The sequence below is a fragment of the Merops nubicus genome, unplaced genomic scaffold (assembly GCF_000691845.1).
Source record: "Merops nubicus isolate BGI_N331 unplaced genomic scaffold, ASM69184v1 scaffold33470, whole genome shotgun sequence".
Lineage (NCBI taxonomy): Eukaryota > Metazoa > Chordata > Aves > Coraciiformes > Meropidae > Merops > Merops nubicus.
In genome coordinates this window covers 15369-25544 of record NW_008582919.1, presented here as the reverse complement: position 1 = coordinate 25544, position 10176 = coordinate 15369, and the positions used below count along the sequence as shown (strand labels likewise).

The 10176-nt window shown below is 39.3% G+C and overlaps 1 protein-coding gene across 1 annotated transcript in view; it reads right to left on the bottom strand.

Annotated features, from left to right (window-relative positions):
- LOC103771766 (branched-chain-amino-acid aminotransferase, cytosolic-like) overlaps positions 1 to 9887 on the bottom strand; it is a 40877-nt gene extending 30990 nt beyond the window's left edge. Inside the window, exons 1-2 of the mRNA XM_008939081.1 lie at positions 9783 to 9887; positions 8447 to 8518 (exon numbers count right to left, since the gene is read on the bottom strand). Of these exons, the coding sequence (XP_008937329.1) occupies positions 8447 to 8518; positions 9783 to 9887 (177 nt within the window). The remainder of the gene's footprint in view (positions 1 to 8446; positions 8519 to 9782) is intronic.
- Between the last annotated feature and the right edge of the window lie 289 nt (positions 9888 to 10176).

Genomic DNA, 10176 nt, shown 5'->3' with positions numbered 1-10176 from the left:
TGTAGAGAAATACAGACTGCAATTCTGTAATAGCCCAATTCCTTGTACAAAACCTCCTTTCAGATTCATACTCAAACATTTCCATAAACACAAAACTAGGACCAGTCTTTGCTAATGGAACACATTAACTAATTACCCTACTCAGATTCTTCACTATTAGTATATACTGCGTCTTCTCAAAAGATGTGACAGTTTGGTTAATGCATTTCCTGATGCTGTGCTGCTCCTTGCCTCACGACCACAGTATTTCTGCATTGTAGCATAAACACATTGTTCCAATTTTAGAAAGAGTTTGCCTGGGAGAAGGTTTGAGTTTAACACAAGCTGAGGGCTCACGCTGGCCTACGACACAAAACTGGCATAGAGAGATCTGTGACGTTTCATCAATACCACATTTTTGTACAGTGGTACAATGGTTTCGATGTTCAAATAAAGCTGTATGAAAACAAAACTTATAAATTTGGTCCACAAAGATTTAAGACACTGCTGTCTCCTGGTCCAAGAAACATAATTTGTATTTCACATGAAGAAAGTGAAACAAAAATGAGATATTTGCATCTAAGTTTTTCTAAAAAAAGTAGCCATATAAAAGGGGGAAATTATTGTAAATCTAAATTTCAGACAAGCAAGTTGGAAATATGTTGCCTAAGTAGCCTGGCCGGTTACAAACATATTATGTGGAATAGCCAAGAATAGCATCATAATCTCACATGCCCAAGTCCTGAGCAGCTGCAATTAAATCTTCTTACTCTGATTTTAATAAGCTTGCAGACATGCAGGGAAGTGGATGCATGGAAGGAAGGCATGCAGAATTTATAATTTCATATGGAATTTCAGAAACTTTTGGGAATATAAAGTGCTTTCATGGTACAATCTCTTACATAGGGGTCACAGGAATAGTTTCAAATATTCAGTTAACCACACAGGCCTTTTTCTCCTATTCCATCTCTCTCTCACACTGGTAGACAGAAGATTAAAAATTACAATTTGCCATGAATGTCAACATTTAATCTGCCACTGAAACTGCCACTTTTTGCAGTTCCATTCCATTCAGTGTTTTCTTATAAACAAGGACTAAACAGAGGATTAAGATAAAACTCTTCTTGCTTTCTAAGCTATTAGTTCATGAAAGTTAGGATACAGAGATAATTTCAGAAGCAAACAGAAAAGGCCAACAGAATCCTACCTAAAAAACACCAAACCCACCTAAATTGTCTTCCTAAACTGTAGTTCCTGTTCAAGTTGTGTTCAGCAAAGAAAACATTTAATATCAAATCTGGGGACTTGATATCACAGTGACATTAAAATCTAAGAACTCTTGGAAATAGGTGTAGACACTATAGATTTTATAAATTTTGGAGTCAAATATTTTCCTCTGGGAATCACTGACTGGTGCTAACACACTTCATTTTAAACATAATTATTCAACTTGAGGGGGAAAAAAATGCAGAAAATTATACAAGCCAAACAATTTCCAAAATTCTAGCACAATTTCTGTGGTTTTTCAGGCACTAACTAGATTGTAAGATCTTAGGTAAAAAGAAGATAAAGCACCACTTTCTTTGTGCTATAAATCAACTCAGCCAAATTGTCTCCTGGCTGTTTTTCTGTCATCTTTCTTTTATCTTGGCTAAAAGCTCCTGCTATTTGCTAAAGACAATCAGCTTTGTTTGCAAATCCTACACCTTCAGATAGTGGGACAATCAGTTTCTCCACTACAGTTTAGATAACCTATTTGCTGAAAGCCTGCAACTGTTTGAAGGACATTATCCACCCAAAGAGAAATACAGAACAACTTCCTACAAAGCTAAGACTGAAGAGAGCTGCCACAGATCTCAAATGCCACATGAGAGATGGGCACCTGATGGCATGAGAAACCCACTTGCAGACTGCTGGGAAATCATCCCTTAACATATCATGGAAGAACTGTGGTGAGTTATTTTCGCAGCACTAAGAACTTGTTGCTCAGCACCATTTCTTGTCTACTGTGATCCTAAAGCAGTGACACTACTGCTGCTACTCTGGCAAGCTTGATTTGGAAATATTGGTGTGCCAAGCAGAGCCATTGGCAATGCTCAGCTGCACTAGTGCACCCTCTGCTTCGTACACGCAACTTGTATGGTCTCCTTCAGGAAAGCCACTTTCTCCTAGCAACCACTCCACTGAAACAGTCATTAACACCTATCAGGCTTTGTTTCTTCTCTCCTTCATCAAAGCAGGACACTGGGCTGCAAGCACACTGTGTGTTGATCATTACTGTGGCCTAGACCAACACCTTCCTAGTAACTGGACTGAAAGCTGCAGATAGGTAAGTCAGCCTTGCTCAGCTGTTATTAGCAATATTCAGAAGAGTTTGTGCAATGCCTGTGTGGATGCAGAATACCACAGAAAGCACTCAGCACTCAATCTTCTCTGTGCTGTAGCTGGTTTCTCTCTTGGCAGGTGAGGATAAGGAATTTGATTTGACTGTAAATCACCTGTAGAATACTTCTGCAGCATCAACATACCCTCCTGGGAGGCATAATCAAGTGATGTGAAGGCACTGCCATCTAACAATGCTATTACTCGCCAATCTTTTTTGGTTCCACACATGACAAAAAGCCAAACGTTTCATTGCCATTGATGAAAACCTAGAGCGAACAGATTCAGCTGAAACAGAGATACAAATCAGAATCACCTTTTCAAAAGCAATGCCCAGTCCACAAATGTTAAATATTTCGATGACAACAACAGAATTGTCCTCTAGATTGGCATCCTGATCTAGCAGTGACTACAGCCATGGAGTTCCATGGAAACGATACAGAGATGACCTACCAAATGCTTTCTAACACAGTTTCAGTTTAGGAGTTTCAGAAAAAAAAGGGAAAAAAAAGCACCAAACATCTTCTTAAAGAGCCGCTCTGCATTCAACAAAGCCACAGTTGAGCTGGTCTTGTGCTGATGACACTCCCACTGCCAGTGGGAAGATAGATTAGATGGTCTATTGTCCTAAGACACAATGTATTTGGAAATGCCTTATTGTATGTTATACACACATATATATATGCCAAATTGCTCATCTTATTTTACTGCATTCAGGACAGTTTTCCGATATACACATTTTGGGGAGCTACTGTTCACCAAAGCATTGAGATGTTGGTAAGTTTACTTAATAAAATTTCCCCATAACATGAAGGAAATGTTCTATCTGAGCAATCAAAACTTAAAATGGGGTCTAATATAAAATTTAAAATGGAAATGTAGGACATTCTGAGGTAACTATAATGCATCTATGTCCTCATCCCAAAAACATGTCAGTGTTTCCTTGGTCTACGCTCTGAGCATGTCAGAGACTTTACCTACCGCTGGTATAAAGTGAAAATCCAAGAGAAGTGTTATCTGTTTCCTAAACTCTTCAAGGACTGGAACTTTACTGTCTCACTCTAACGTTGTGCCAATGTGGTACAGTCAATTACTTCAGATTTTAAAAAGACATATCAAAAAATTAGATGATTCTGTATTTTATTCAGTTCTAATCTTTGCCCTGAAGAGGAAGGAATAAATTTGAAGAAACAATTTTCTTGTTAAAAAAAGAGGTTGGAGGACTGTTTATCATTTCTGTCAGCAAACTTTTCACATATAAAATATTTTTTCTAAAATAACACTTAAAACTCTCTAATATCTCAAAATAGATTGACCCCTCCCCCAGTTCCCAGAGTAAGGAATCCTATATCCCACTATATTTGGCACAAATTATAGACACACTTGAGTTTCATTAGTATAAACATGGTAATGAATCACAGTAATGTAGTTTCATTGATGTAAACAAAGAAAATAAAATAATTAGTCAGATTTTCCTTTGAAAGACTGTTTTGAAAATAGGCATATCTTTTTCCACCGAAAAAGAAGTTTTGCCAACTCTAAGGTACACTATGTAATGAGAAACACTGCATACTGCAACAACATCTATCTTAACTGTATACATTACTCCTGTAATACTACCTTATTTATCATTTTAATGTTTCCAGGGTAAGACATAGAGTTGTTCTTTGTCTTTAAGGCTATTGCATTACTTCTGAAGAATGTGAAACAAGGCAGAAAACTGGAATCAGCACAGCACGTTTTACACAGATCCAACCAAACTCACAGTCATCTCATGCAAAGGCTACACACTTAAAACACAGAACTAAAGGTCCTATTACAAGGAACAAGGCATTTGTGTGAAGAAACCTTCAAGAACAAGATCACATCTGCAAAAACTTCCGTTGGAAGTCTCTTAATCTGATCCACAAATGCCTGCATTGGAAATAAATATTAAGTTTCTTTATACTTCATCCAGAGATAAAACACACATATTCTTTAGATTCTGTGAAAAAAAAAAATCAGATATTTTCATTATTTATTTGTAGATTATACATAGCTTGGGCTCTAAAACATCATAGCAATGCAAGAAACAAGCACTAAAGCATCTATCATTACAGAAAATTCACTATATCCACCACCTTACACAGCCAGACATGAGCCAGTTTCAGACTGGAAGCCATGCAACCATACTGGCATAGCACATTAGTCAGTCTAGCAAGTCCAAGATCTCAACAGGGATTATTAGTTTGAGCACAGCACTGCACTAACTTGCCTAGATAGCTTCCAGTCTGCCAAGGGCTCACATCCCACTGGCTCAGAGCCACACACACACATAGAGACAGACTTATTTAGAGCAACGTGGAGAACCATTCAGATACAGAAGGCTCCACTTAAACATTCTTCATTCCACTACTACAAGTCTTCATATTAGCAAGTCAATCCAGATCTACTCAAACTACAGCTACTTTATTCTGCTTTGGCATAGCACACTAGCCAGTACTCCCCAGAAAGTTTGATTTAGTGTAGGTACCAAAATGTTGCAATCATTCCAAATTAAAAACAAAAGAACTGAACTTTATTAAGATGTCCAAATAATTCTACACAGGTTCAGATCATTGAAATAGAGAAATATAGCAGGAGTAGGTAATACCTTCTTCAAGTGTTCCATCTAGCAGTCTCCCAAAGAGAAAATGTATCCCATGACAAAAGGTTATCTAAAAACTAAAATAATCTTTCTGGATATGGATTGATATTAAGGAGGGGGAAAGGCAGTCATTGAAGCCTTTAGTTTCTTCAGACCAAGTACTATTAATTCAAAGAGCCAATACACTCATTAAAAGAAACCAAATTAGAGTTATGGATGGAGATAGACTACAACATTACCCAAACAACATTCATTCTGTCTTATGACAGTACAACAAGCAGAACAAATGCATAAAAGGAATTACAAATTTTTAATCATAAGCATTAGGTGCCTTAGACATACTGTGTGCTATTTCATGGCCTTACTGAATACATAAAAAACATGTAAGAGCAAAACCAGGAATGTGCATTTTTTGATTCAACATTCCAAAACACATTCAGTGGCACAGAGGACGACTGCACGTTCCATCACTGGTTTCATACTCCCCTCCTGAGATCCAGTGCTGACAATAAGTAAAAACTGCAAGCATAACTTCATGGGTTATGGTCACAAACCACAGCCAGTTATATAAATAAATACATAAATATGTGCATACAACAGTTGGGGGAGGGCAAGAGACTTCACTCTAAGGGAAGGAGCTGGGTAGACAAATCCTGGAGATCTGACATTTTCTACAACACAGGAAACTCTAGCATAGACACTATTTCCTTTGATGTTTCTTATCTGTTCTAAGATCACTGATGTGTCACCTTTAAGTGCAATACTTTAAGTATCTTGTAAATCACAGACCTGTCAGGATGAGATTTTTAACTGCAGAAGTGAGTCAGTTTAAGGTAGTTCAGTAGCATTCAAAATTAACAAAGTGCCATTTCTGACCTATTGAGTTAAGAGAAGCCAAGGAGAATCAAAAACGGTGAGCAGCTAGCAGAGGGGCTCCCTGCTTGCTGGAAGCTGTAGGTAGCATTCATTCTTTCCCTCCCAGTGTATAGGGAGTCTCCAAGACCACCTGGCCCAGTCAGGCAGAAATGGCAGTAAAATTCAAAGCAGCTCACCCCACCTAAAAAGCACAGCACTACGTTCTAAAAAGAAATGTCTTGAGAGGGCTAATCTGGCATTCAAATGTTGGACATCACCCGCTTTAAACAATATGTTTTATGTAAGCAGAAAACAAAACCATACCCTGTTTTCTACATTCCCACAATCTTGGATTACTTAGGTTACTGGCACAAAATTGCAGCTTTCTTCAGCACAGTCAGCCTCATGGGTCAGCTTGATTCCTTTGAAATATTATTAGTTATAGTTTCTGAAATTGTAACTGTAACTGTCTTCCACAGAAACGTTTGTGAAATTCCCTAGAATGAATCCAGGCTATTTCATTTGTCCTTGGTGTTATTTTTTTCTTTCCTTCATTTATAAAGTTTTTGTTTTTAATTTTACAATGACATTAAAAAGGCTGCAAATAATGATTATAACGCATGACACTGAAATCAGTACCCATATTCCCACCATAACTTTCATACACACACTCCCCACAGTACAACATTTTCTAAAACTCTGTACCCCTTTCTGGTGACTGCAGCTAATCTTCAGAAACAGAGCCATAAGGCAGGAATGGACTTAAGAACTAGACTTCAGCCTGAGCCAGCTGTTTTTTCTAATGTTATTCCCTTTATGACCATCTGTCCCACCTGCTAATATATTTTTCCCCTCACACAGACCCTTCACTACAATGATTTGCCATTCTGGCTGACATACAAGTGCTGATGGAAAGAAAATGGGATTAAATCCAACTTTGTGCCACCCAATATTTGGAACTTTTGTAAGGTACCTGCTTGAATGCTGATATAATTAAAACTGCCTTAAGTCTCTTTTGGTTTATGTCCAGTTCACCTACAACCCAAACACTGTCAGACAACTGAAACACTGTGTTTTTAAATCCACTAGCACACTCTACTGAATTAATTTACTGAGATTTATCAGTTTTGTCTTATTTATTAAGGTGAATTCACAAAGCAATTCTGCACTCCATACTTGTGAATTCTTGTGGTTTCAAAACTGGTTGAATGCCCCTTTTTTTGTCAACGTCATCCTAAATTTTCCTTCTTGGGCAAAATTGCCAGAGAGACACACTGCAAAGAAAAGAGGAAGAGAAGAACTGGGAAAGGCTAAGAATGAGGAAAAAGAAAAGTGGCATGCTGCTACATGGTGAAATTCTGTAGTCAAGGTTTCTCAAGAATTCTTTGTTATCTTCTATGAGACTAGCGCCATAATAAATCTTATTAAGGAGTCAAACATATTTTCTCCAGTGCCTGTTTTCCACACCTGGTTAAAGCCTGGCAACTAAAAGAGAAAAAACAACTTAAGCATAAATAGGGAGGCTGCACAGCAGTGACGCTGCCCAAAAAGTCAGAAAGAACATGACAGTTACAAAGTGTATCATTATAATTTCATCTTATGTAGTGCTGACAATAATCAGCAATAACAGGAAGAGAGCTGCTGAAAAAGCACAAGTGAGGTCACCTTTTTCTAGGTACTATTTTTAAACAGCTGCAAAATATAGATGAGGCTTTTCAAAGGCTGTAAACCCATGAAAAGGGAGGGGTGGCATTACAGATGTGTGACATAAGGAATAAAGGCCAAAGAAGTATAAAAGAGAGGCAGAAAAAAAAGGGAATGAAGACAGAAGGTAGGATGCAAAGGAGCAGATGCTGACGGGCTTTACATTTCCAACAGAAAATTGAAAGTTGACATCCATGTCCATACAGTGTTTAAAATGAGCTCTTTAGTAACTAGCACCACATCCAGGAAGGAGGCAGAGAAGAAGAGTGATATCTTAACTGAGCTGAGTTCCAAGTATAAAATGAAAATAAAGAACGAGGGATTCAATTTCATGTCAGTTCCTGGCAGCTGCTCAGCATTGCTTATTATCACAGCCCTGCTTGCTTGTTGAGTGCTGATAATGTGCCAGAGCTGTGGTGTGCTTTGGAGTCCTTCTGAGATCCTTAGCTCTGCAACTTTGAGACCAGATGGAAAAAACTTCTTTTGAACACCATTCATAATGCCAAAGTTTAACTAATAATGGAATGTCACATAGACTTTATTTGGGAAAAAAACCTTAATGGGGGAGAATTAATCTTTATTTCTAGTGCTTTTGAAGCAGATCAGAGCTAAAAATAAAATAACTTCTACCATTTTAATTTTTGCTTAATGACTGTTGAACTTTTAGCTAGCACTTGAAACTATAATAAGCTTCTTCTTGTAACATTCTTAATTTCTACATAGAAAATATTTTCAGCAAATGCAACTTACAGGATTATTTAAAGTTATTTGCAGAATTATAACATTCAAGTGTGTCAGTACCTATGAACACCTGCACAACAATCACTGCCATGTTACAGATGCTGTCTGGCACCAGCTACTGAAACACTTCAGACATTCATCTTTTAGCAAACAACATACCTTGAAAGATTCAGTCATGTGCTTTCCTGTTTCTCCTGAACATCCTCCAGCTGTGCACTCATTCTGACAGCCCTAGAGGAAATAAAAATGGAGGAAATCAAATTCAGTGCACACTGCAGAAAAGTTGACGTACAATCAGTTAATTCTTTTTAGGGGCAGATTGTATTGAATGATCACTCAGGCTTCAGCAACAGCAGATATATTAGAAAGAATGTTTTGGCAGTTTCTTAGCACAGCTTTCAGCCTTCTAGGACTTAAAGTTTTATTTTAGTTGCATTATTTTGTGCAACTGTATTTTGGGGCTTGATAGGAGAGGTGTCTTAGATTAGATTGTATCTCTGAAGTGAGGAGGTGTATGGGCATCATCACAAGTCCTTCATTCAAAGATGAATAAATGAATTGTGTCTTTACACAATTCCATTAGATTCCAGTTTCTCTCCTAAAACATTCACCTAACAGATTTTCTTTTGTTTTCTCTGAGAAGCTTGACTAGGCAGAATGGAAGAAAAAGGGAAAGAACTTTTTTTGTTAAATCCTTCATTAAATGAAGACAGGAAATACCCACCTATGTAAATATATAATCAGCATATTTTGAATTATCTATTATGTTGAACTTAAAGGTTCTGCCACCAACCATGCTAGAAAGGAACTGAGAAGGAGTGGTAGCTCTAGGCATCCTTTTGTTAAGCTACAGAGGGATAATGGAGACAGGTGCAAGGCACCTACCTAACAGCAAAATCTCCAATTTCCACAGCAGCAGGCTGGCACCTTTGTGAACCCTCCTGCACCCAACAGCATGGAGCAAAGGAGACAAATACAGTCCTGACAGGACTTCCTGTTTTCGAGCAGCCTTTAAGAAAGAGCTGGAGAGGTGAAGTGAGGAAAGAGGGAGGAAGGTGCCAGGAGCAAGAGTCTGGGGGTGGGCAGGAGGATGCCTTAAGGGAAGTACACTGGGCAAGTTGGGGGGAATGGCAGATGGGATGGCTAGCTGCTGAGATGAGGCCAGCAATGTGTGGGCATGGGGAAACAGGCTGGTTAGAGAGAGCTGCTGTCTAAGGGGGTGAAGGAAAGACAGAGGCACTAAGGGATGTTATTGCCAGGGCTGACAGGCCAGTGGCTTTCACCCCTACAAGGGAAAAACCCTAGCAGGAGTCTGCAATTGGCTGCTTACCACTTGGTGGTTGCCCCTCTCCCTGCCAACCCTCAGTCTTGCTGCATCTTGATTGGGAAGGCCCCAGGTCAAAGGTATAATCTGAAGGAAAGGGGTGCACAGGAAACCCTTCATGGTCTGCTGTGAGATCACTGCCCCAGGCTCTTAACCAGGCAGGTCTCTCACCGTACAAGGAGAGCTGTGCATAGGTGGATGTCCGTGCCCGGGAGACACCAGCCACCACAGTCCTGCAGCAACCACCAGGCTGCGGGGCCAGGGCAGGGAGCGCATGGCTCCATGCCTGTGAAGCATGACAGAAGGCAAAGAACACATGTTTTGCAGATCTTGGGGATATGGGAGATGCAGAGGTGGGAGGAGGGGGGAACAACTGCATCTTCAGGGAGCATCTGACAGATACCAAGCTTGCTACCAACAAAAGAAAAAGCAAGCTTCCAACAGATCTCATTTCCTCTCCCCTCCTCCTCAACGCCCCAGGGAGGCCAAAACATCCCTCCCACCTTTTCTCACCATCAGCTTTGACTCTTTGGTCTCTCCCTTTTCCCTAACCCTCTGCAGTGAC